The sequence below is a fragment of the Penicillium expansum genome, assembly GCF_000769745.1.
Source record: "Penicillium expansum strain MD-8 chromosome Unknown contig362, whole genome shotgun sequence".
In the NCBI taxonomy this organism is placed as follows: Eukaryota; Fungi; Ascomycota; class Eurotiomycetes; order Eurotiales; family Aspergillaceae; genus Penicillium; species Penicillium expansum.
This window is the reverse complement of record NW_015971526.1, coordinates 320,923-346,704: the sequence shown is the minus strand read 5'-3', so window position 1 is coordinate 346,704 and position 25,782 is coordinate 320,923. Positions and strand designations below refer to the sequence as shown.

The 25,782-nt window shown below is 50.2% G+C and overlaps 11 protein-coding genes across 11 annotated transcripts; 7 read left to right on the top strand and 4 right to left on the bottom strand.

Moving 5' to 3' along the window:
• Positions 1-78: 78 nt before the first annotated feature.
• Positions 79-1,866, top strand: trpE (anthranilate synthase TRP2; the record flags this gene model as incomplete). The annotated part of the gene is made up of 4 exons (XM_016747705.1): positions 79-90; positions 193-341; positions 424-497; positions 557-1,866. The coding sequence occupies 4 exons, from the start codon at positions 79-81 to the stop codon at positions 1,864-1,866; spliced, it is 1,545 nt and encodes a 514-aa protein (XP_016593192.1).
• A 553-nt stretch (positions 1,867-2,419) lies between these two features.
• Positions 2,420-3,298, top strand: PEX2_104350 (isoflavone reductase family protein; the record flags this gene model as incomplete). Its single annotated transcript, XM_016747704.1, has 1 exon — positions 2,420-3,298. One exon carries the CDS (start codon positions 2,420-2,422, stop codon positions 3,296-3,298), a length of 879 nt encoding a protein of 292 aa, XP_016593191.1.
• Positions 3,299-3,837: 539 nt separating this feature from the next.
• PEX2_104340 (ADP-ribosylglycohydrolase family protein) lies at positions 3,838-4,910 on the top strand (the record flags this gene model as incomplete). The annotated part of the gene is made up of 3 exons (XM_016747703.1): positions 3,838-3,989; positions 4,044-4,456; positions 4,528-4,910. The coding sequence occupies 3 exons, from the start codon at positions 3,838-3,840 to the stop codon at positions 4,908-4,910; spliced, it is 948 nt and encodes a 315-aa protein (XP_016593190.1).
• Positions 4,911-6,817: 1,907 nt separating this feature from the next.
• Positions 6,818-8,819, top strand: PEX2_104330 (epsin; the record flags this gene model as incomplete). Its single annotated transcript, XM_016747702.1, has 4 exons — positions 6,818-6,890; positions 7,067-7,136; positions 7,194-7,414; positions 7,474-8,819. 4 exons carry the CDS (start codon positions 6,818-6,820, stop codon positions 8,817-8,819), a joined length of 1,710 nt encoding a protein of 569 aa, XP_016593189.1.
• A 615-nt stretch (positions 8,820-9,434) lies between these two features.
• On the bottom strand, positions 9,435-10,817 carry PEX2_104320 (Nif3-like dinuclear metal center hexameric protein; the record flags this gene model as incomplete). Its single annotated transcript, XM_016747701.1, has 4 exons — positions 9,435-10,330; positions 10,436-10,561; positions 10,632-10,675; positions 10,747-10,817. The coding sequence occupies 4 exons, from the start codon at positions 10,815-10,817 to the stop codon at positions 9,435-9,437; spliced, it is 1,137 nt and encodes a 378-aa protein (XP_016593188.1).
• A 245-nt stretch (positions 10,818-11,062) lies between these two features.
• On the top strand, positions 11,063-11,583 carry PEX2_104310 (BolA family protein; the record flags this gene model as incomplete). The annotated part of the gene is made up of 2 exons (XM_016747700.1): positions 11,063-11,285; positions 11,411-11,583. The coding sequence occupies 2 exons, from the start codon at positions 11,063-11,065 to the stop codon at positions 11,581-11,583; spliced, it is 396 nt and encodes a 131-aa protein (XP_016593187.1).
• A 168-nt stretch (positions 11,584-11,751) lies between these two features.
• On the bottom strand, positions 11,752-12,553 carry PEX2_104300 (peroxiredoxin family protein; the record flags this gene model as incomplete). Its single annotated transcript, XM_016747699.1, has 5 exons — positions 11,752-11,780; positions 11,833-11,998; positions 12,067-12,112; positions 12,184-12,283; positions 12,349-12,553. The coding sequence occupies 5 exons, from the start codon at positions 12,551-12,553 to the stop codon at positions 11,752-11,754; spliced, it is 546 nt and encodes a 181-aa protein (XP_016593186.1).
• Positions 12,554-14,335: 1,782 nt separating this feature from the next.
• On the top strand, positions 14,336-16,580 carry skn7 (uncharacterized protein; the record flags this gene model as incomplete). Its single annotated transcript, XM_016747698.1, has 7 exons — positions 14,336-14,392; positions 14,458-14,474; positions 14,527-14,599; positions 14,677-14,820; positions 14,881-15,765; positions 15,822-16,011; positions 16,063-16,580. The coding sequence occupies 7 exons, from the start codon at positions 14,336-14,338 to the stop codon at positions 16,578-16,580; spliced, it is 1,884 nt and encodes a 627-aa protein (XP_016593185.1).
• Positions 16,581-18,596: 2,016 nt separating this feature from the next.
• Positions 18,597-19,965, bottom strand: PEX2_104280 (uncharacterized protein; the record flags this gene model as incomplete). The annotated part of the gene is made up of 4 exons (XM_016747697.1): positions 18,597-19,030; positions 19,090-19,732; positions 19,784-19,832; positions 19,892-19,965. The coding sequence occupies 4 exons, from the start codon at positions 19,963-19,965 to the stop codon at positions 18,597-18,599; spliced, it is 1,200 nt and encodes a 399-aa protein (XP_016593184.1).
• Positions 19,966-20,213: 248 nt separating this feature from the next.
• PEX2_104270 (phosphoribosylaminoimidazole carboxylase ADE2) lies at positions 20,214-22,136 on the top strand (the record flags this gene model as incomplete). Its single annotated transcript, XM_016748338.1, has 4 exons — positions 20,214-20,679; positions 20,733-20,830; positions 20,891-21,848; positions 21,940-22,136. 4 exons carry the CDS (start codon positions 20,214-20,216, stop codon positions 22,134-22,136), a joined length of 1,719 nt encoding a protein of 572 aa, XP_016593183.1.
• A 435-nt stretch (positions 22,137-22,571) lies between these two features.
• PEX2_104260 (uncharacterized protein) lies at positions 22,572-25,543 on the bottom strand (the record flags this gene model as incomplete). Its single annotated transcript, XM_016747696.1, has 8 exons — positions 22,572-24,057; positions 24,107-24,377; positions 24,433-24,625; positions 24,676-24,860; positions 24,911-25,244; positions 25,315-25,340; positions 25,403-25,442; positions 25,502-25,543. The coding sequence occupies 8 exons, from the start codon at positions 25,541-25,543 to the stop codon at positions 22,572-22,574; spliced, it is 2,577 nt and encodes an 858-aa protein (XP_016593182.1).
• Between the last annotated feature and the right edge of the window lie 239 nt (positions 25,544-25,782).

Sequence of the window (25,782 nt, the reverse complement as noted above, 5' to 3'; positions counted from 1 at the left end):
CACGGTGAATCATTTTCCCACCGCCAACTCAATCCTTCCTCTTTACTAGCACCGTCAATATCAGCCACTAATAATAAAATGGCAACTCCTGTAAGTTATGCATCTGTCTTGCTATTGTATTTCTCCGCTCTTTGACACCTCCGTCGATATTTCGTCAATATTTTTGTTTACGCTCATTGACCAATGACTCAGGTCCCCAGCATCCCGTCCCTTGAGACGGCGCGAGAAGTGATCTCAAAGTCGAGGAACTCCGAGTTTCCTCCCAACCTACTTCCTGTCACGGCGTCAATCCCTGCCGACCTCTTGACCCCAACATTGGCATACTTGAAGATCGCAGAGAAGTGAGTCATTGGGTTGTTTTCAACATTGGCGATAAGGCCGGGCATAGCAATATTGGACAAGATCACTGACTCACAGGCATAGCTCGCGGTTGTCATTCTTGTATGAAAGTGCTGCCACCACAGAGACTATTGGGCGATACAGCTTTATTGGCGCAGGTGGGTGATTCCGGGAGTCTTTTGTCTGATTCCATCGCTTACCTCTTCCTCACATACAGACCCCAGAAAGGTCATCAAGACTGGCGAGGGCCATGGCCCAGCAGCGGATCCCCTCCCATACCTCGAGAAGGAGCTTTCTCAGTACCGCGTCGCGACAGTGCCTGAATTGGTTCTCCCGCCGTTGACCGCCGGAGCGATCGGTTATGTTGGATACGACTGTGTTAGATACTTTGAGCCCAAGACGGCGCGGCCGATGAAGGACGTCCTCGGAGTGCCCGAATCATTCTTCATGCTTTACGATACCATCATTGCATTCGATCACTTCTTCCAAGTCGTCAAGGTCATCACCTACGTTCCCATTCCCTCGGCGGACGCCGATATCGAGGCCTCATACCTCAAGGGCCAGGCCATCATCCAGAAGACGATCGATACGCTACTCCAGGATCGCACGCCGCTCCCGCCCCAGGGCCCGATCATTCCGAACCAGGAGTATACATCCAACATCGGACGGGATGGATATGAAGGCCATGTCAACCGATTGAAGCAGCACATTGCCAAGGGCGACATTTTCCAGACCGTGCCTTCACAGCGGTTATCACGACCTACCTCTCTCCACCCATTCAACCTCTTCCGCCACCTTCGCACCGTCAACCCTTCTCCTTATCTCTTCTATATCGACTGCCAAGACTTCCAGCTTGTTGGAGCCAGTCCCGAGCTCCTAGTAAAAGAAGAGCGGGGGCGTATTATCAGTCACCCCATCGCAGGCACAGTGAAGCGCGGTAAGACCCCGGAGGAGGATGCTGCTCTCTCCGAGGAGCTCCGCAGCAGTCTTAAGGACCGCGCCGAGCACGTCATGTTGGTCGATCTTGCCCGCAACGACGTGAACCGGGTCTGCGACCCCACTACGACACAGGTTGACCGACTGATGGTCGTGGAGAAGTTCTCACACGTCCAACACCTGGTCTCCCAGGTATCCGGACAGTTGCGGCCAGGTATGACCCGCTTCGATGCATTCCGGTCTATCTTCCCTGCCGGCACAGTTTCCGGTGCACCCAAGGTGCGCGCCATGCAACTCATCGCTGAACTGGAGGGCGAAAAGCGTGGTGTCTACGCTGGCGCCGTCGGATACTTTGGATATAACAGCGCCAACCCAGATGGATCGGCGGAGATGCCAGGTGCGATGGACACATGCATTGCGCTGCGCACTATGATGGTCAAGGACGGCGTGGCGTACCTCCAGGCTGGTGGTGGTATTGTCTTTGACTCGGACCCCTATGATGAGTATATTGAAACGATCAACAAGCTTGGTGCCAACATTGCGTGCATCAAGGGCGCTGAGGCTAAATACCTAAGTATGGAGAAGCAATGAACTTGGATTTAGGAACAAAAGCACAAGCAGGCTGGTTATGTTTCCTTCTTCTCCTTTTTTTTTAGCAGAAGCGTCGGTCCCTCGCGTTGCACAATGGGACCTGGTGTTTTGATGCGGGGACAAGCGGCATTCTGAGGGCCACATGCTCCCTCGCATTGGCATTTGTCGGGTTTAGATTTCGGGTTTATGTGGCCTGGGTAGAATTTCATGGAATAATACCCAATTTATGCTCATCTCATTCTAACATATATTGGTTTCAACCACGACTCACCATGCCCCAACATATCATGTGCCAAGTCCCTATATATATTGCACTCCCAGCATACTCCGAGCTGGATCAAGCCCGAGCAACACTTCAGATCTATACAATTGTGAGCCAATCAGGGCTTTGTTCGGACCTCGGGATGGTGGTTTGGTCTGCCAATGACGCAAAGAACACAGTCAACATAGCGAAGTAGGGTACATGTACGTAGATATAACTTGAAAATTACCCCAAGTTCCCTTCTTATCCTTACATCCTAGACAATCTCTTCAAGAGTGCTCAATCGCATACATGGCATCCATAACACGACCAGTCGTCGCCATCGCCGGAGCCACCGGACATCTAGGCAAGCACGTCACAACAGCCTTCCTCTCCCCTGGCTTCCAAGACAAATTCTCCGAGATAATTATCCTCTCAAGAAACGAGTCCTGTCTCTTCCAGCAATCCTCCTTCCAATCCGGTGTAAAGCTCACAACACGCCGCTACAACGAGACCAACCTCGAAGAATCCCTTCAAGGCGTCCAAATCCTCGTAAACACAATTGGGCATGCGGGCCACGACTTCAAAACAAAGATCGCTGCCGCACTCCCCAGAACTAACATCCGAGTCTACTTCCGCTCCGAATTCGGTGTCGACCACTACGGCCATGACTTCGCCCACCTAGAATGGGGCGAAAAGAAGAAGCATCTTGCGAATGCGCAGCGAGTCGTCTCATATATGAAGATTTGTCGCGTATTCTGCGGCCTGTTCCTAGAAGACAGTATCGGGCCGTGGTTCGGTCTCGATACTGAGAGCGGGAAGTATACTAGTGTCGGGTCGTTCCGCACGCCGGTTTCTTTTACCTCGCTTGGGGATGTCGGTAGGGCAGTTGCTTCATTGGCGACTATGCCGACAGAGAATATTCCTGATGCTGTTCATGTTGGCGGTGATTCGCGCTCTGTTGAGGAGATCGCGGGTATCATGGAGTCTACTGGTGCGGGACGCAATGATATTGAATGTCTCCCCTATGAGAAATATAAGAAGGAGACTACTGCTGAGCCTTCGTGGGATCCGGCGGCTTATATGTGGTTCTTGATGGGTGATGGGGGTATTGCGCATACTCCTGCTTTCTTGGGGATGACAATGAGCTTGTTAACCCTGGCCAGCGGCTGTGGAAGTGGAAGACAGTAGAGGATTTAGGGAAGGAAACTAATGGGCAGCCTGCCAAAGATTTTAGCTAGCCTCGTCATAAGTAGATGTTTAGTCAGTAAATTATATACTTCTTTCGGGCGTGGGCTATGATTGAGCATGCGCTATGATTGAGCATGCGCTGCTTTATTCGTCTAAAAGCATAGGCAGTTTTGCACACTTGCAGCCCTAGTGGAGAATATTCAGCCACAGCCGTAGATCCTTAGCGACAGCTGAGCCTCGGAGGAGTATGTGAGGCTGTGGACACAGCTGCCTAGCGTGAGGCGTAGCCTGTACTCCATACCCATCATCCCGAGGCTCGTATTGGTTATTGCACTAGAATATCACATTTAACTTTCTGTAATATTGAGGTTCTTTTAGTTCCTTGGCTAGTACTGTGCCCTGGTGACTCAATATCTGAAGGTTTTCTAACTTTCCAAGGTTCTTCCCTCTTTGAGTCACTTCCGACATCTTTAAATAAGACGAAATAACCTCGGAACAAAAAAAACGAAACAAAACATCCACATCAACATCAGCTGAATATGTCTCCGTCATTGAAATCTCGTACCAAAGGCGCCATCTGGGGCGTCTGCGTAGCGGACGCACTCGGCGGCCCTGTACAATTCAGAGACGCAGGAACATTCGAGCCGATCACATGCTTAAGATTTGTCGCGCCCTTCAAACAACCAGCTGGGTGAGTTCCCATTATAATAATATATGCTAGGTAATTGTGACTAACATGAACAAGATCCTACTCCGACGACGGATCTATGACACTAGCCTTGGCATGCTCCTTCAACAAGTCCAACATGCAATACAACCACGAGCTGTCAATCCAATACTTTGTCGAGTGGATGACCAAAGGCCATTTCAGCACTGTCAACCACTCATGGGATGTAGGCCGCTCCACTCGCACCTCCCTTCGGATATGGGCGAAGTATGGCATGGAGGGAGATTTCGAACTTGCCCAGGCGATGGTCTCCGACAGATTGGATTACAATGAATTCTCTGGGAACGGGAGCTTGATGAGGATCGTCCCGATTGGGTTGGTTTACTGGCGAGATTCTGAACGGGCGAGGAAAATTGCCAGAAAACAAAGCCAGATCACTCATCCTGCGCTCGCGTGTGTGGAAGCCTGTGAAGCGTATACGGAGTTGGTGTGTAGGGTTATGAATGGTTGGTGTTCTGATTCTCTGTTTCCTTTCAAGAATTGCTACTGACGTTTTTTATAGGTCAAACGAAGAAGCAACTCTTCCATGCGGTCTCCACATTCCCATTTACTCATCCTGAACTGAAGGAGCGCTTGTCACGGGACAGATACAGAACAATCAGCGACTGGAAGATCAAGGCGCCTAGTGATATGACAAGTAGTGGATGGGTTGTTGATACACTTGAGTGTGCTCTGTGGGCATTCTTCAAGTATGATACCTGGAAAGATGGAGCCTTGGCAGTCGTCAATTTGGGTGGTGACTCGGATACTGCAGGGGCTGTGTATGGAGGTCTTGCGGGATCGTTCTATGAATTTGATGCTATTCCTAGTGAATGGGTGGATGGGATGCAGAATAAAGGGTTTATTGAAAGTATTGCTGATGGTCTGGCGGATGACGTTGCTTGAGATCCTTGAATAACATTCTAAGACTTGATATTGCAAAGATTACTCTATCTAATTGTTTTTATCCATGAATATGTAGCCAAAGTGCCTGGATCATGCAAGCGCGACACTGGCTCCATGGCTCTTTCCTAGAGGGCCCTGTGTAAACAAATGTATGTATACAGATTGGGAAGGTAAACATGTAGCATTGACAGCCAGGGAAGGTGAGAGGGGGCTGTCCACTTTAGGAAGGTACGGGTTGTTGGGGGGGGGTATAAAAGAACCCCCATCTCCCTTCTTCCTCTTCTCTTCTCTCTCTCCCCAACCCTCTTGACCACCATCTCACCGTAGCCCCCATGAGACAGCGTAGGCGGAGGGTCCCCAACCAGCTGGTGCGTGCATACCCATGGAGAGACATCAGCATTACCCATTTGCTGAGAGTATCTTCCCACATGCTCTGTCCACACCCAGATCAAACACCAGTTCTCGTGCGAGCCCTTTAATAAAGTCATGGCTGAGTATTTGGGCTCAAGTAGCCATTGGCGGACCCACGGAATACACTCCTAGTTGTTTGTTCAACTACCTAGATACATTGTCAACACATTTCAAGTTTCAGACCTGTAGCTTTGAGATTGATGTCTACACTAGTGTCGGAAGCTGTCTCTGGATATGAAGTAGAGGTATTCAGGGAGGAGGCATAATATTCAACTCTAGGAACTGGGTGTATTGGTAGGCCACGCAGATTGGATGGGTCAGACTCCGTTTTGTATCCAATCCTGCTATAGATATGTGCTGTCTCTGACAGTTCATTGATCATTGGTGATCTGCACATATATACATGTAAGTACCGAGCATGGCTCAATCAGCATCTACATAGCCCAGTAATATAATTGTTCTCAGAGGCTGTATTTGTTTCCAACAATGTGGATAGTAAGAAAAATGGTGGATATAGAACTTCGTTATCAACCCCAATGTGGGACCTAGATCGGAGCGCCAAGAGTGTTCTTGCATTGTGCAGAAAATAAAATGACGTAGCCCGGTTCTTCATGGGATCTCAAAATGATATGAACATTTGATGTATACTAGTTTCTGTATATCGTACTTCAAATGCTACATACAACATAGGTACCTAAGTCCAATTTCCAAGACATCAATTGACTGTTGCCTGAGCACAACCAAGGTTCTTCTTACGCGGCCCAAGGGCGCCACATGTGGCGGGAAACATGCCATGTTTCTTATACAGTCTTTTTTGAGATACAGGAATTGGAATTGGCTCTGACAGCATGCATATACGTCAAATAAGATCAAAATGTAGAAGTGAGATAGGGAATTGTTTGGTCTGGGCTATAGATAGAGGGAAAAAAGGAGAAAAAGTAAGATCACGGCGATTAGACCGGACCTCCGGCCACGAGGGCGCAACGGTACTTGGACATGCACTGTACATTGACTATTTAAATGATTTTGGAGATGATTTTTGCTTTACTCCAGGCTTTGTAATATTAACAAATGAAATAAAAAAATTCTTCACTAAAAGGGTCCAAGTGTAGATCTTAAATAATTGCCAGGTATATAAGTTTGGTTCAACTGCCTTCGTCACTGCCAAGCCCTCTCATTCCCCCCGTTCGAGCCATCCCCTCTCCTCTCTTTCACTTTTCACCTTTCATCCGTTGACTGTCGACTATTGTTTGCCAATATTTCTTTCCCAGGCAATATAAAGCTCAATTCCCTGACCCCCCTGGGATCAATCTGCCACTCTATTCCTTTCAGAGCCGGAGTGACACGCTTGACATCTTGGGCCGCGATACGGAGAAAGAGGGCTGTGTGTGCTTGGCAGTCTAATACTTTGCGATAATCCTTTGCATCCATTTCCACCAGACGATTACGATCCATTCCATCCACCTTAAAACTGCGATCGTCGCATCACCGCCACCATGTCTAAAGTCGTACGGAGTGTGAAGAACGTCACAAAAGGATATTCCTCAGTGCAGGTCAAGGTCCGAAATGGTATGAGCCGATTCCACCACATCGAACTTCTGGATGAGCATCGAGTTGTGGTCGCATGTGGCAGAAATGCTGTTGCCACGGCCTGCTGCCCCTGTCTTTTCCCGGGGGGTTGCTTGCTGCATTGCGCCCATGCACCCCGCATACATTGTGATCAAGTTGCTAACTTACATTTTCAGCCACTAGTAACGACCCATGGGGCCCTACGGGCACCGAAATGTCCGAGATCGCCGCCATGACTTTCGGGAGGTGAGTTGAGTCTTGCGATCAACCCGGTGGGCGCCGCTAATCCCGTTTGCATAATAGTCCGAACGAGTTCTACGAGATCATGGACATGCTTGACAAGCGACTCAACGATAAAGGCAAGAATTGGCGCCACGTGCTGAAGTCACTGAAGGTCTTGGACTACTGTCTCCACGAAGGCTCGGAGTTGGTGGTAACGTGGGCCCGGAAAAATGTCTATATTATCAAGACTTTGCGCGAGTTCACATACGTGGACGAGGAAAGCAGGGATGTTGGCCAGAACGGTAAGTTATTTCTTGGAAATCATGAGGGGTCGCAAAATTAACAGGCTGGTGTTCTGTAGTTCGCGTGGCAGCAAAGGAATTGACTGCATTGGTACTGGATGAAGATCGTTTGCGCAGTGAACGATCAGATCGCAAACTCTGGAAGACTCGCGTCAGCGGACTCGATGAAGGCTACGGAAACTCCCCCGTGGAGCCGCCGCGCAGAGATCGACGCCGACGCAACGGGGAGGACGACTCCGACACCGAATACCGCTTAGCTATTGAAGCCAGCAAGGCCGAGGCTGAGGATGAGCGCAGGCGACGGGCCAAGGAGACAATGGCAACTCAGGACGACGAGGATCTTGCCAAGGCCCTCAAGCTTAGTAGGGAGGAGGAGGACCTCCGAAAGCGCGAATTGGAAGAGAGCAACGCCCATGCTCTCTTCGACGACACCCCAGCCCCTCAAGTCCAGCCAACCGGCTACAACCAGGGCTACCAACAGCAAGGTGCTGTGGACTGGTTTGGCAACCCGATCAATGCGCAGCAGCCTATGACAACTGGTTACCTGAACAACCAGTACGCGCAGCCAACAGGATTCCAGAACCAGCCCACCGGCATGAACAACCCTTACGCCAACGGCTATCCAGCGCAGCCCTCGGCATTTGATCAGAACCCTTACGGCCAGCAACAGAACAACCTTTTACAGCCACAAGCCGCTCTCCAACAGCAGCAGACCGCATACAACCCCAACAACCCTTATGGGGGGGATGTGTTCTCGCAACAGCAGCAGCAACAACCCCAGGAGAACTACCAGACCGCAGGGAGCAACAACCCTTGGGCCGGGAACCAGCCTCAGCATCAACTGCAGCCTGCTGATGCCCTCAAGCCCATGCCGACAGGATCAAACAACCCATTCGCTCAGCGTACTCAAACACAGTTCAACAACCATGCACAAACAGGCCCGCCAACGCTCAATTCCTTATCAGAGGACCGTGCAACGAATCAGTTTGCCCAGAACAATGCGCAGTATGGCCAAAGCTCACTGTACGCCCAACCTACTCAGCCCAACCCGATCGCAGGCTTCCAGGCCCCACAGCCATCAAAGAGTACCCCGCCACAGAATCCTCACCATGCTCGCCTCAACGCTCTTCTCGGGTCAGGCGAAGGCCAGGATACCTTCGGCAATGTTGGAGACCTCCGAATCCCCGCGCAACACACAGCACCTGGCACATTCGTCAATTCTGCCGGTCAGGGTTTGGACCGCCTACACGCTACTGCTACTGGAAACCCATATTTCGGCCAACAATTCACAGGCATGCCGCAGCAGACTGGCTATGTGCAGCAGCAGCAACAGCCTGCCAATAACAACCCTTGGGGAGGTCAGCAGCAGCAGCAGCGTGGCGGCGGTAGCCTGATTGATCTTTAGTCACTGTTTAGTGGAGCTCTTCTTTATTGATTCATTCCTGACTTCACTAAGGCCACTCATGCGGATACCATCTATCTCATTTTCTTCTCTTTCTGTTTCTCGTTTAGTCATTCGGGGCTTGGTCTGGTTTTACCCGGTCTCATTGTTCTTGTTTCCTTCATTTCTATCCCTATCGCTACTCGATACTCACCACAATCTTCCTACATCGATGAATTGTGGGTTTGTTGAAGCCGTGAAAGGAAGGCTAAAAACTCAAGCTTCTTTTCCTTCATGTCCTCGATAGCCTACATTTCTTCCATGTATAACCTGGGTCCTTCATCTTGTCTTGTATTCTCTCCTCAGGACACCCTTTTTTTTGTTTCTGTCATTGTCTACCCATTAGGATATCCTTCTCATTTCAAACCACTTTCTTGACATCTTACCAGACTCCCTCACACTGCATAGCTCTAGTCCAAATGTGGTTATATAAGTCTAGTCGAATTGATTGAGTACTAGCTGAGATACTTCGGTGTCTATGATCGACAGCATTCTCATGATGTCTCTGATTGTGACTATATTTATGAACTTTTCTTCTCGTAGTATTGTTAGGTCCTAAGGGCAAAGCCAAGAGCAAGCCTAGTTACCACGCCAAATCATAATACCATAGGGGTCACGATCAGTCTCACTAACAGACACCTCAACATCGCCCTGACCCTTATAAAGGTCCTGAACCTGGAACACAGCCGCCGACGGAACCCCATCAAACTTCTTAAGATCATCAATAGTCTTCGCAGAGTCCTGGAGTGCCTCATCCCACTGCTGCTTAACCTCAGCCAGCAGCTTAGGCTGCATCACCGAACGCAGATACCCACGCTCGGAGTTAGTGTGCGAAAGCGAAATAACAACAGACCCACGCTCCGTCGCAGCCAAAGCCTCATGGTGGCTCATTTCACCAGTCAACAGGAGATCAGGGAGCTCGCCGTCACCCTTGAGAAGCACACCGGAGCCCGAACCGGGACACATGCCCACCGTACGGATGGAGATATCATCGACAGATTGGCCTTGCGGGATGGCGATGGGGATACCGCCGGGGAGCCCGATTCCAGAAGCGATGTTATCGATCAGGGTTGTGAGCGACTGTTTCTCAGTGAATGTCACCAGACGGCCGGCACCGGCCGACTCGAATCCTTCAGGGATCGAGGCTGGCGGGGATGGGTGGATTGTGGTCCTGGTGTGCGCTGGTCCTTGCGAGGAGGGTTGGGCTTGCACGGTGGGGATGGGTGCTTCGGGGTAGGTTGGGGCGGAGTACATGCTCGAGGCGCAGGGTTCGATGGTAGCTTTGGCGGGTTTTTGGACCGGCTTGAAGTTTCCTGTCACTACGTCGCAGAGCCAGTCGGCCATGCCGTCGGGGACGGTGTCGACTGCTGTGTGCGGGGAGTAGACGCTGATTCCATGTTGGGCTAGGCGGAGTAGGGATCGTTGTTGGGAGTCGGCGAAGGTGAGGGATTTTAGGCCGCGGAAGATGATTGGGTCTGTATGGGTTGGGTTGTGTTAGGGTTGGGGTTTAATCGTAGACATTTGTAGGGCTTCACGAGGCGTTCAATCGCAAGTATGCTGAATCCTTGAATGCGACTTACGGTATGCGACGACAACTGAGTTGCGGTTTTTAATGGCTTCGTCGGCAACGGCCGTGGTGAGGTCAATGGTGAGGAGGACCGAGTTGTTCTGAATCCGGGTTTTGTCGAAAGGAGCTTCGAGCAGCACTGCGATTGAGCGTGGTTAGTACATTGCGAGAACCAATCAAATGAGATTTCGATTGAATAAACAACTTACATCCTGTATTATCGAAGCTCTTATCCGCCAATGCCTCCGGGTATCTGCATATAAGAGGTCAAACGAAGCTCCATACAATGCGGGGAGCTTTGGGATGAAGTGGGGGGTGAATTACAGCTTTCTCATAGAGCTCACCACAACATTAGTGAATGGCGAGCATTCGGAGAATTTCAACGGCGTAGACATGGCAGAGTATCGACGTGTAGCAGCGCGAAGAAAATTCATGAATAGACGTTCAACGCGTTGAAGGGCGAAGAAGAACAACGGACGGAAAATGATACTAAGCCATACACGTGCCACTCACCAGCCACAACCGACCGGAAGCTTTGAATTTGTAATAAGAGCAACTCGCATACTTCGCGATAACCTCGGGTTTAGCACTTTATCTCTTCTCGTCATATCCCTCTCCCTCTCTCCTCCGATCATACTTCATGTTCTCCCGCACCTCCTCCTTAACCGCCCTAAGCAGAAGCTGCCGCTATCTCCTCCGCCCTCACAATAACATTCAGCGGGCTTCATTTTCCATTACCGCGCGCTCCTACGCCGCTATCAACGCCGCTATGGCTGACACATCTGGAATCACCACGGACTCGCTGAAGAATAAGTTAACTGAGGTGCTACAGGCGCAGCATGTTGAGGTTGAGGATCTATCGGGTATGGACATTGAAATTTAAAATTTAAAATGAAATTGGGAACGGCGCAATGACGTCGAAATTTCTCTTTTTTTTTTACCTCTTGGTCTCTCTCACTGACATCTTTTTCTTTTTGGGTTAATATAGGCGGCTGTGGACAGGCATTCCAGGCTGTGATCGTTTCCCCTCAATTCGAGAGCAAGACTATGCTTGCGCGACACCGACTTGTCAACTCCGCGCTCAAGGCCGAGATCGCTGCTATTCATGCTTGGACACCCAAGTGCTATACCCCCGAGCAGTGGCAGGCTCTGCAGCAGTAATTGGTTTATCAGGCGTTGGCCGGGTTGGAAAGGATGGAATATTTGTACATTAAAATCTTGTGCTACGAAGTACCGTGCAGTAGGGACCAGAAACTTTGTGCTTTGGGCATATGATATATTGTTCTTCTACTATTTGCAGGGATATTACAGCTCTATCTAGAGATGACTTTAACCGAGCACCTTCTCGGCAGCGGAAACTTTCGAGTGATGTTAGCATAGAACGATGGGATCGATGGTAGAGAGGCCTACCGTTGAGACCGGTGTTGTCAGGCTCGACGAAAGCCTCCTTGACCTTTCCGTCCTCGACGAGAAGAACGTAGCGCTTGCTGCGGTCGTTGCCGAAGATGGCACTGCTGTCGAAGCTGAGGTCAAGCGCCTTGGTGAACTCGCCGGAGGGGTCACCGAGGAAGCGAATCTGTTTAAAGACAATATCAGCACTGTCGCGGTAATAAAAAGGCACAGAAAGTAGAGAGAAAAACTTACACCACTCTTGCCGGAGGGGTCGAGGGAATCAGCCCAAGCCTTGGTCCTATATGATAGCTTTGTCAACAAACATCCCAACAAAGCTTTCGCGCAGCAACTCGATATAGTATAGCTTACACGAAGGGGTCGTTGACAGAAATGACGAAAGCCTGGCCAGCCTCCTTGAGCTTGGGGTGGTTGATGAAGCCGGGAACGTGGGTGCTTGAGCACGCGGGGCCTCGGAGAATGTCAGTCCTGAACAGCAGTTTTTGTTTCCTACCACGGTAGGATGAGTCCACGTACTGAAGGCAGCGGGAGTGCCAATGATGACAGCCTTGTTCTTGATCTCCTTGGCCAAGTTGACCTTGTTACCGGGGGAGTTCTCGACCAGGACGTCCAGGTTGGGGATGGCGTCGCCCTTTTGCACGAACGCGGGCGCGGTGCTGTGGAAGAGGGATGCTTGCGCGCGAACGCGGGGGATGTTGGTTGCGATACGGCGGGCGAACATGGTGGTTTGAATTGGATTAGTGATGGGATTGGGTTAAGGGTATCAAAGGAATGAAAGTGGTAAGGAATTTACGTTGTAGTCAAATAATAATAATGGGGAAGATCAAGGGCGGTATGTCGAGGGGAGCTTGGGATTTCGTCATGGCCGTTGCTATTGCATTATTTTCGGGAACTCTGTTTACACCTCCTTTCAAGGTTCATATTGCCATATTGATGCTCTTTGCTTTTTTGCTTTTTTGCTTTTATATGTTTAATTTCATCCTTATCCGACACACATCATTGATTGGCACAGAAACGCGCCCTCGACCTGTGGATACCAGTGTGACCTTCGGAGACTAAACCGCAGGTACCGCGAAGCAACCTATATGAGCTATCACCTATGATAATCGCTCTCGTTTAAGAACAGGGCAGACTGGCTATCTTCGAATCGGATGATATGAAGTCACATCCTATTCCTCCATGACACAGTGGATCCTTGCTCCGTCACACGGTGGATCATCAACCCCCCTGCTGAAGGATGCAGTCATCTTCTAGTTCGACATGAAGTTCGGTGCCAACACTGTTTGAACAATGGACGTGACTGAGGTTTAGGTGATATAAGTGACAGTGTGCTTTTTTTTTATTTTTATGACGACTATGTGCTACGGTGGAAACTTGTGTTGGACTTTTGAATCACCATCTGGACTGCCTAGCTTTTCGACCATGTTAGACCATGTTAGACCATGGTGAACCACGTTGCAACGCGTTATGAGGTAATTTTTGGGTGGAAACTCGGATTTTCAGGCAGCTCTTGAAACATTCTATCTGAATGCCATACATGATACCTTTCATTTAATAACCGTCGGGTCTCGGTAAAAGTGGATAAGTCCTCTCGGATTCATAGGTTCATGAAACGAACCTGTTCAACCGAGCCTTGCACACATGATAGGAGAACCTTGGAAGTGAGACACGCGGAGAATGGCAGGGCTGATCACTAAATATTATGGATATAAAAACATATTAAAAGCGTTATTTTCAGTGGAGCATATACTGCTTATCCCCGTCACTTTGTACATTTACCTGAAAGACTTGAAGCTCTTTATAATGTCTCTTGTCTCTTTGAATCCACTGGGTCTACGCTAATTCAATGTCTCACCATTTTTTCATCAGGTCATTGGGGGAATGCCCACCCCTCCATCTCGTGCGCACTGACACGATCCCCTCCATCATGTCTGTCCTGCATCTCGCTATTCTCATAGCGAATAAGATCTGGTTATTATGAAGTTTTTTTTAATTTCTCTCTTTCTTTCATGTCTAAGAACTTGTACCTGTACAATACCTAGCTAGTACCTCAGTAGGTGTGTGTGTGACATACTGGAATTTTGCCCCTCGTTGGTCCCTGAATCCTGGGTTATTCAAAGATCGACCTCCTTGCATTAAGAAATGTCCAGATGTCAGGCAAAGAATCATTGAAGATATGTAATTAATGAGAGTATTTTGCAATGTAAAACCAGTTGAAATAACCCAGTAACGTTGAAACATAGCAAGTCCATCGTATGTACCAGGCAGTACCTCCACAGTAACTTTGGTACTTGGCTCTACCGCTAAACCCAGTAACTGACCGTACCCCCGTTATTATTTCATTTTTTTCTCTCTCTTCCCACCCTCAAGGTCTGGCTTTCTTCCCTGAGATTCTTTCTTTTCGACATATATCCCCGTTATATTTACAATCGAGGGTTATCCGCGTTGGGACGAGACCAGCCAGACCTGCTTGTTCGACCGGTCGCGACCCGTCTAGCCCAGCATGGACGGTGGCCAGACCTCTTCCAATCCCGCCCCCGCTGGGAACTCCAGTGATTTTGTGAGTGACCCTATTTTGTTATGGGTTATGTTTAGATATCTTCATTATACTAATAATATGAATAGGTACGCAAGCTGTACAAGTGAGTACTCTGCTAACTTCTGCTATTGGACGTGGAAATCTGATCTTTCTAGAATGCTGGAGGACCCAACCTATGCGTCGATCGTACGCTGGGGCGATGAAGGCGATTCCTTTGTGGTATTGGAGGTAATGCGCCCGTGTCTTTGTGTGGACACATTCGCTCTCTTGAAAAGGGTGTGCTTGGCTAACTCGAATCCCCACAGTGCGAGAAATTCACCAAAACCATCCTACCGAAGCACTTTAAACACAGCAACTTTGCCAGTTTTGTACGCCAACTGAATAAATATGACTTCCACAAGGTTCGACAAAACAATGAAGAAAATGGCCAGTCGCCATATGGGCAGAATGTAGGCACTTCCTCCATTCTACAGGTCAATTGGATCGACCGTCTCACGCGAATCATATAGGCATGGGAATTCAAGCACCCGGAGTTCCGCGCAAACAGCAAAGAATCGCTAGACAACATTCGAAGAAAGGCACCCGCGCCACGAAAACAAACCCAACCCACCGACGAGTCCGTACCCACGCAACAAATCGATCTTCTTAACCAGCAGATTGTGGCGCAACAGCAGCAGATCCAACATCTATCAGACCGATATGCCCAGCTCACGGTGGATCACCAGCTCATGCTACAGGAAGTCATGCGAGTGCAGAAGACGGTTTTAAACCACGAGAATGTCATTCACCAGGTGATGACCTACTTGCTTTCGGTGGATGCGCGCCAGCGTCGAGACAGCAAGGCTGTGACATTCCAAGCGCCCGGAACGACAATGAGCCCTTCGCAGGTTGGTACTGTGGATGACGAACCCTCGTCGCCCCTCCAACAAGCCTCAAAGCTCTTGAACGACATGAACGCCGAACTGCAATTCAATATGAACGGTGTCGACTCGATGAACGATCCTCAGAAGGCCGTCGTTTCAACTCCTTCCTTGGATCCGAATGCGCGAAATGGTTCGCTCCGTCCCACAACAACTGCACCACCAAACCCAGCACTCGTTTACCCCAAGATGACCGGCGATCTGGAGCAAGTGGTCTATCCCGTCGGTGCCACAAACGGCATCGATCCCATGTATAGCGAGCATATCAACAATGTTCCGTACCCAATGCCCGCCAAGCAGGAGATCGATACCTCAGATGCTCGTCGGCAGTTTCCCGACAACCGGAAAAAGAGCACAAATGTGGACCCTGGTTGGGTGCGCAGCCCGCAGATCCTCTTGGTTGAGGACGATGCCACTTGTCGACAGATTGGCGGCAAATTCCTGTACTCTTTCTCGTGTGTTATTGATACCGCGGTACGTCATCAGTTTCGTCCTATTGACCCACACAAGGTTACTAATATCTTCAATAGTTTGACGGCTTGGAGGCTGTGAACAAAATCCAAGGTGGCTCAAAATACGATTTAATTCTGATGGACATCATTATGCCGAATTTGGACGGTGTATCGGCATGCCATCTTATTCGCCAATTTGATCGCACCCCTATCATTGCCATGACCTCGAACATCCGAAGCGACGACATCCAGCTCTATTTCCAGCATGGTAAGACAAACGTCAAAACTCGAGTCAAGGCCTTCCACTAACTTGTTTTAGGAATGGATGATGTTCTTCCGAAACCATTCACCCGCAAGAGTCTCCTCGATATGCTTGAGAGACACTTGGATCATCTCAAGATTTCACCACAGAACCCAGGAATGGAGCCAGTCCGACCTTCCGCAGCCGCTGTGACCATGGCAGCTGCAACTCAAAGTTCAGCAAACCAGTCGATCAAAGAAGACAGCTCTCCAGGCCAGTCGCCCGCTGGATCAATGACTAACTGGCAATCGCCTAGCCAATTCCAAAACATGCAGGCTGTTCCACCGAATATGCCAGCAGTTCAAGGGCCATACGTTACAGCTCCACCAGCCGCCTACACTGTTGACCAGAACGGCGTCCAGTACCCAGCAGCACCAGTAGGAGTCCCAACTGGGGGCGCTCCTATTCGTCCCCCGCATCGCCGTCAAATCTCCGAAATGGGCAATGCGGCCGATAACCCCAACATGCCAAAACGGCAGCGCATGTACTCCCAACCTCAACCAATGCTTGCCGTGCAAGCTGGCCGACCTGGCTAAACCAACTCCCTTCGGCCATCTATCTCTTTTATCTTTTTTTTATACTTCACCTTTCCGCCTGTCCATTGACTCATGATTCCCACTTGTCTATAACGAGGTTCGAATTCGAAATTTCAAATCGTACATTTTGCTACTTTTCGCGGACGTCTTGAATCGCCGCAGTTCTCTCCCACCTTTTACAGGTTCTGGCGTTGGGTTTGGTTTAATTTGGGTGGCGAATTGTGTGCGACTTTACATGCGTCAGCTATATCCACCGTGGGTTCATGCATTTCCAAGGCCGCCGGAGAGAGATTGTTTCGTCAGGTACATATTTACAAATATATTATTTTTTTACCTCTCTCACATTCTATGTGCCTATGTCCATGCAGGGGCACTTGGTATCGGGTCCACTACACAGTATCCTTCCAGGGCTCGTCTTGTAAAACCTTGTCTTGTAAGGGCTTCGTATATGAATACAAGTACATCGACAAACACACGTATGGACATACGTACAACACATCCATCGATGAACACCATTTCCCAGGAACTAACGCCCAGCAAGCGACTACCCAAACTCTCAATCGAAATTGACCTGAAACACCGGGATATCCCCACTTAATCCCATGTATCACCCGCATTCCTCCAATTTTCACGGGTCGGACGAACTGCAGGGGGAGAAATAAGCTGTGAGGTCTAGACCGAATTCCAAAAGATTAAAGTATTTAAACTGCCCTTTCAAGGTCCAAGAGGGCCCAGACCTTGCGGGGAGTTCTGGGCCTCTTTGGATCTGGCCGTGTGGCCAGACTTGTGCCGTGCGCCACGTTTGGTGCTTGTTTCTGTTTGTTTTGTTTGCATTTGGCGCTTTGGAAGTATATACTCCATGCGTGGACTACATATGCCATCTCATTCCGGGCACTTTATGATATGCAATATTGTCTAGCTTGCATAGCTTGGCTTGTAACTATTGGGACTAGTATAGTGATCGGAACGTTTCCTCTCCCTAGCCAATAATCATCAATTGGTACTCTCTCCTGATTTTGTCGCCATACCTCTTGCATGTGATGAGTCTTGGGCAATTAGTAAAATCATTGTTGCTAGACATTTGATTGGACATTGGAAGTTACTTCCAATGCTTCGAGGTTCCATACACAAGCTTTGTGGCGAGCTTCATGATGCTCGTGATGTAGTTTCGGGCATGGAATCTGCGAGAAACATACGACAACGGATATGAATGCTACTCTATGCTGGGGTTATCGTAAAGCCATCCCTGACTGGGCAGTATTTCCGTAAGTGGTGAACAAGAAGAGATCTCACGGGAGACCTCGGGAGGTAAGAGATTATCTTGATCACATGTCAGGTGCAGATGATCGTGCTTGCCCTAATTGACAACGCCATACTTCCCGAGGTCGTACAGTCTTATCTCACGTCGTCTATTATGTCCTAATAAATCCGCGCCTGCAGTGACCCAGCTAGCCAAGTATACATATGTATACAAGAGATCTATAGTCCTCGGGACCGTATGGTATCACTTTTATACGAAGAACCCAATGGTTAGTAGAAGATGCCCTGCCGTCGACCTTTTATGGACATGGCATGGAATTGGTCCGCGCTGTTCTAGTATCATCATACCATATTTCTCCTCATGATTGCCCCAGCATGACGGCGAGCACGATTTATAGACTTGATCTAAAGGACAGAAATAAAGTAAAGTTCTCAGATTATAGAGACTGTGAGGAACACACCCATAGAGATACTATGTAAGTAGGGCCTTGGAAGGCCTATGTAGATAGATGAAAGATTTGGCAAGGAATACAACAGGGAGCATCATCTCATGTATCTATACTTCCATCCTAGATGAATGAAACCACCAAGCTTGAGCTATTTATAAAGAAATGTAGGCATTGCAAAGGCCTTTCATTGAAAATTGATCGATATAATCTTGTAGGTCGTTACTCATGATGCTAGAATCCAGGATAAAACCAACCGAGAAAATCAGAAGAGAAAAAGAAAAATCCATATTGAAAACCAATAGCTCGCTTATGCTTTCTTCTCGGCGTCCGGCGCTTGGGATGAATCACCACTTGGTTCAGACTCTGCATTGCCTGCTTGGGGCTCCGTAGAAGGACCTTCATTCTTGGATTCTTCCTCTTCTTTCGGTATGGTGTCTGTGAGGACAATATCACCGTCCTTGTCGCTAGTTGGTTCATCCTTTGCCTGTTCTTCTGTGGCCTGGGTGGCAGTGGCAGCGGCTGCATCCGGGGCATCGGCGGCACCGTCTGTGGCAAGACGCATCTCAACGCCTTTGCCGTCTTGCAGACCCATGTCTTCTACGCCAAGGACGATTGGCCCACGGGCGTGAGGGACCTCATCAGATGGCTCTGGTGAGGTGGTAGCAGCGCTTCCTTCGGCTTCAGCGGGTACTAGGGTTGTGGTACCCTGCTCCTCGGGCTGTGTAGGTAAAGCTGCAGCGCCTAAGGGGAAACGTTAGTGAACAGGAAACCAGTGGTTTGGTAATAATGGATAAAAGTACCCTCGACTAGTATGCCGGAATCTTCAGTGGCATTCCCGCCTTCGAACGGGGTATTGGTTAACCACGAGATCGGAGTAAGTAGTGCACCGCCTAGAGACTCATCGCTCCCAAGGCCGTGGGCAAAGTCCGGGGCTATATATACCCCGCTGCTATTGCCAGGAAGCACTAGCCCATTTGTTTGAGCACTCGTGACAGCTGGAGTTTGGAATGGGAAAATATCTGCGGAGCTTGTCACCGAGACAACGCGATCGACAGCACGTAGGTACGCGGGTAACGTTCTATAGTGCTTGGTCGGGTAGAGGACCAGCTCTGCGAGTCTCTGAATGGTGTGTGGAGGTTTATCCTCAAAGAATGACTTAATCGAGGAGCGGATGGCACTCAGAAGGAATGCAAGCGGAGGTGGAAGCTGGCCATTCGTGCTCGCACTAGGTGGCTGGGGCTGTGAGTCTGGCACTCGCTCACTCGACGGGGGAGAGCCAGTTCGCACTGCCTGGGGCAAAGTCTGGATATCGGTGGGGGAGGTATTTTCCTTGTTGCTGCTTTCGGATGGGATGAAATTTGCCTGGGAAGAGTTGTTGGGAAATGATTGCTGGCCAATGGGTTCGGGGCGCGCTTGAGGCATGGGGAACACGTTGTATACGATCTGGAGCTACTGGTCAGATAAGTCGGTCAGGGGGATCGAAGTAAAGCGCACGTATTCTAGTCGCTCGATCAGTGGCCCGGCCATGCCGTTCCATCTCTCTCTGTATCAGCGCGTTAGCCTAGAAGCGTTTGGGGATATTGGCATGACAGTTTCACTTACGAATCCAGCGGGCCGCCATTGGCGGCTGTTTGGAGAGCTTCCTCGTCTGTAATTTTGATGTCAGAAAGGCTCATTGCAACTCAGGCTGAGACTACGACCGTGATGGTAAACCTACCCAGAGACATTGTCCAGTCAGCTGTGCATGGAGAAACAAGAGAGTCGAAGCTGCGACAAGGGCGCGGCAGTCGACGTCGATGATTGGTCTGAGCTTATCGATAGCAACACGTGACTCTCCGCGAATTTTCGGAGTTGAGGGGCACCGTCGATCTTTCGTTTGACATATCTCGATCAATTGACTCATTTATTTCTTCGATTCGACATCATGTGGAACTCGCCTAAGGTCGGAATCCTCGGTGGTGGCCAACTGGGCCGCATGCTCGTCGAGTCCGCCAACCGATTGAACATTCAGGCCAATATCCTGGATGCCGACAACTCCCCCGCCAAGCAGATCAGTGCCCACGACGGCCATGTGACCGGCTCCTTCAAGGAGCCTGACGCCGTGCGCAAACTGGCTGAGACTTGCGATGTTATCACCGCCGAGATCGAGCACGTCGACACCTACGCTCTTGAGGAGGTTGCGTCGAAGGTGCGGGTGGAACCCAGCTGGCAGGCTATCCGGACAATTCAGAACAAGTTCAACCAGAAGGAGCACCTCCGCAAATATGGAATTCCCATGGCCGACCACCGGGAGTTGGTGAACAACACACCTGAGGAATTGGCTCAGATTGGAGAGGAGTTGGGCTACCCAATGATGTTGAAGTCGAAGACTATGGCATACGACGGACGTGGTGAGTCATATATGATGCCGAGAGGGTATACACTTTTGTTGATAGTATCAAAGGAAACTTCCGTGTCAACTCCAAAGAAGACATCCCCGAGGCCCTTGAGGCTCTGAAGGATCGCCCGCTCTACTCTGAAAAATGGGCTTACTTCAAGATGGTTAGTACCTGCAGTTGAAACACAACATCATGCACGTCTCTAATATAAACTTGTCTACAGGAACTCGCCGTCATGGTCATCAAGACCAAGGACGACGTCCTCTCCTACCCCACCGTTGAGACCGTCCAAGAGGACTCAATATGCAAGCTGGTGTATGCGCCAGCCCGCAATGTCTCCGACGCCATCAACCAGCAAGCGCAAGCTCTCGCCCGCAAAGCCGTCTCCGCCTTCGAAGGCAAAGGCGCTTTCGGCGTGGAGATGTTCCTCCTCGAAGACAACAGCCTCATGCTCTGCGAGCTTGCAAGCCGAATTCACAACTCCGGCCACTGGACAATCGAAGGCTGCGCTCTGTCCCAATTCGACAGCCACATCCGCGCGATCCTCGACCTGCCCATCCCACCCAAGAGCCTTGAGCTTCTCCAGCCCTCAATCATGCTGAACATCATCGGTGGCGCAACCCCTGACTCCCACCTCCAGGCCACCCAGGCAGCCCTCTCCATCCCCAACGCCAGCATTCACCTCTACAGCAAGGGCGCCGCAAAGCCTGGCCGCAAAATGGGCCACGTCACCGTCACCGCCGCGACTATGCACGAAGCCGAGACCATAATCCAGCCCCTCGTCGACGTGGTCGACACCATGCGCGCCCAGCGCCCCGATATCAAAACCAAGGCTGCCCCCTCCGGTCCCTCCAAGCCCGTCCCTTCTGTGGCTGTCATCATGGGTTCCGACAGCGACCTGAAGACCCTTGTCCCGGGCCTCAAGCTGCTGCGTGATTACTTCGGTATCGAGCCTGAGGTTGAGATCACCTCTGCTCACCGCACGCCCGATTACATGGCCGAGTATGCGGGCAAGGCTGCCTCGCGCGGCATCAAGGTGATCATCGCTGCCGCCGGTGGCGCCGCCCACCTTCCCGGTATGGCAGCGGCTCACACTGCCCTCCCTGTTATCGGCGTGCCGGTTAAGGGAAGCTCGCTCGACGGCGTCGATAGTCTGTACAGCATCGTGCAGATGCCTCGTGGTATGTTCTTCCCCGTTCAACTCCCTTCGTTATTCCCTTTCTACCCCCATTTACTTTTGACCCGATCTATATATCTAACATCTCTTAATAGGCGTCCCCGTTGCTACTGTCGGTATCAACAACAGCATCAATGCTGCCCTCCTCGCTGCGCGTGTGCTTGGCTCCTTCGACCCGGCCATCCAGCGCAAGGTTGAGGAATACGCTGAGGCTGCCCGTGCTGAGAACATGGAGTTGAAGGGTACCAAGTTGCGCGAGTTGGGGTGGCAGAAGTACTTTGATCAGATGTAGACGGTATGTAGACATCTGTGATTTGAGATTGATACGAGATTTTTATACGAAAGTGGACGCCAAAAGAAAAAGAGGAGCAATGTGTGGGTCTTTTACCTTCACTGGGCTTCTTGTATAGTGGAGTTCAGTTTACATCTTTTTATAGACGACAATGAATGACTTTTAAGCTTATTTGTCTTCCATGGGACTTAGACTACTTTAAATTTAATAGGTTTAGTCAAAGTTCGAATATACTTTGAAACGAATATACTTTGAAATGAACAACGCGGACAATGGCGGCATGGTATATTAGGCTACCGTTAACTAATACTAATACAAAAAAGTGAAGCATCCGTAGTACACAAGGGGAAATCATAGCAAAAAACAAAAAAAAGGTCAAGACACAAAAGAAAATGACGTTACGCGAATGTCATAACGATTTTGGCCACATCCAGTTTAGACGGTGGTTCCGATGTTGTTGATCGCAGTTCCGTTGGTGACGGTGGTACCGTTAGTACCGCTGGTGATGCCGTCAACACCATTGGCACCGTTGACTCCATGCTTGGTGGTTTCACCCAAGTTCTGGGGCTTGCCATTGACGAAAGCTTGATCAACCTCATCGGAGAAGCCACGGGACTGGTATTCGGAGATTTTGTTTCCGTTAGAGCCGTTGGCAGTGTTAGAAGCGGCGGCTGCGGTGGCGCCAGAGACACCCGCGGCGGAAGCAACTCCGGCGGCACCTGCATCGTGGGTGCTAGCAGCGGACTTTTTGGTGATGGGGCCGCCGGACGGGATGCCAGTGGACTCGGATGCGCTGCCGACGCTGAAGATGGGGGACTCCCAGCGCTCGCCCTTGGCAGCCAGATCGGCGTACTCGGTGGCCTTGGTGGATACAGCACCGGGGAGCTCGATGTCAGGGAAGATGGAATCATGGAGGGTCATAACGGTCTGGACCTTGGTGTCACGCTTGGCGACGCCCTCGACCTGCTTGGCCTTGGCCTGGGTGCGAGCTCGGACGGCATCGACGTAGCGAGAGAAGATTGTGGGCGCGTTCTCGGGATCTTCGCGAGCGGCTTGCTGGGCACGCGTGGCCTCGGTGTGGATGTCCTTGGCGAAGAGGTCGCCCTTTCTGAAGGCCTCGCGGATCTGGCCCTCGACCACCTTCTGTAGAGCAGGTCTGACCACGCGGAACAGCATGGGCTTGAAGGTGTTGAAGAGCAGCTTGTGGCTGGACTTCTTCAGCTTGATGTCCATGTTCTTGATGCTCACATTTACCCTGTCCAGCTTGAAGAAGTGCTCCTTGTCATCCTTTTGGGCGGTGGAAGCAGCGATCTTGACGCTGAGACCTTCACCACCGAGGAAGATGTCCATGATACCACGATCGGTGATGGAGGGGAAGCCCTCCTTCTTCTTGATGTAGTAGCTGACATCGCGCAGGTCCATCTGGATGCCAGACATGGAAATCATGATCTTATTATCACGCTTGCTGGTAATCTTCTTGCGGCCCCAACGGAAGTAGTTGTCGCTGCCGAACTCCACAACGTTGGGCATCAGGTTGTCACCCTCAAGGCATAGGTTCTCGACAACAACATCAACCATGGGATCTGAAACCTCGATACGGGGGATTGGGACGTAGCGGACATTCTCGAAAATCCCGGGAATGATGACATCGCGGAGATCCCGAAGGAGATCCGGTTTGAAGGTAGGCTTGCCACTGGCGTCGTGGCCCAGATCCTTGAACAGCTTCTGGAAGGACTCGGCAAGAGTCTGGTTTTGCGGGTCTTTCTCGAATTGGTCGGCCAAGAACTTGACCTCGTCCACAATACGATCGGAGTGACCGCGGTAACGCTCGCGCAGGAGGTAACGGCCCTTATCATAAATCTCGTTCCACTGGCGGTTGCATCCGTCCTCCATGATGAAGCCCTGCTCGCGCAAAGATTTGCTATGTCCGGTCAGCTTTTATTCTGGGGGAAGGTTTTCATAACACATACCGAATCAAGTTGTCGACGTTGGTGAACCAGTTTCGGAGTTCGGGGTCCTTCTCAGCATCGCGGTAAACGGTGTTTAGCGACTCGAAGAAGCTATCCAGAGAGGTGTAGTTGGCAAAGCGCTCGATAAGGGTGCGCAAGTTGTACTGGACAGCCTGAACATTGTCGGTCTTCAGGACGTCACGGGCAGAGCTACCGCCCTGCTTGGAGACATCCTTGGTGTGTCCGGCGTATTGCTCAGCCATGCTCAACAAAGTCTCAACGGCTTGCTGATCTGCATAATTTGTTAGAGATCTTCGCCATCGATGTCAAAATTCTGGCTGACTTACAGTCAGCATGGCCCTGGATCTCGATGATCATCTTCTTCAGGCGCCAGACGGTCTGCTCGCGGCGCTCCTTGGGAATCTTCTCGGACAAGTAGTTCTTGGTCTTCTCGGAATATTCCTTCTTCTTGTCCTGCGGTGAAACGCCAGTCTGTTCCTCGGTAACCGCAGCGGAAGCAGAAGCAGCGCTTCCTTTCTCCTGAGCTAATGTCAGCATGTGCAAATTTAGGGCGCATCAAGGATACATACAGCCTTGTTCTTCTTGAATTTGGACTTGAGGTCATCCTTGGAGACATTGGGCTTCTCGTGCCACACGTTGTCCTCTGCAGCTTGGTCGATCTGCGAAAGTTCCTCTTCCGAGGGGCGGACCTGGCTGGCGGCCTTTTGAGAAGCATCGGCAGCAATGTCTTTGCCAAGGGTCATGGCATCGCTCACTGCGTGTTATTAGAAAATGTGAGTGTTCTACAAACGGAGGCTTACTTACATAGTTTTCTAAACTCTCCGTTGGTAATCATGAGTGTGCCCAGGGTCTTCAGACCATCAATAGCCTTGCTAGCATCTTGCTGACCGGTCTCCCTGTCGACAGGGAGCCCAGGGCGCTTGGCATCGATATTATCGCCTGAAATCTTCTGGGCTTTCCAGACAAAGTCTTGCAGGAGTTCACCCTCGTTCTTGACCAAGAGCATCTTCTTAGCTGCGTCAATGACATTGCGCAGATCTGCCACAAGGATCCTTCCGTCGGATGAGAGTTCCTTCGATGGAGATGAGAGGGCCTTGGAGTTCAAGGCGGAGTTCAAAGCAATGTCGCATTGCTTGTTCTGTGGGAGGAAGAGATCTAGTTAGCATCTGTAGCAAGGCCAGAGGCGGCGCAAGAGAATTCAGACGGACCGAAGGGAGCTTGCTGTTCTTGAAGGCTATAGTAGAGACAGTTAGTATGGCAATGCTCAATTGGGGAGGGACTCAACGCTTGACTTACCATGGTAGATACCAAAAAATTGGAGCTTCTGGTTGATATCCTAGAGGGATTCTCTGTCAGTGGCCGTGGTTACACTGGCGGTCGCCTTGTCACACATACCTTTTCCTTCTGCTTGGAATTGGTGGGGACGTTCACAGACATGATGGAGTATGTATCAAAGACCAATGATGAGGGGATTGATGAGATAGCTAGAGTATTATGTATGAACTAAGCAAAGGGTTAGAGGCTCTCCAGGTTCTGTTTGCATTTATGACAAACAAGGGTCACTCACTGGGAATTAATTATTTATTGAACCTGTGTAGGGACAAAACAAGGGGTATCACTGGAATGAAGGAAAATATGGAAGAAATTTTCATGAAGGAATGATGGAATATAAAAGA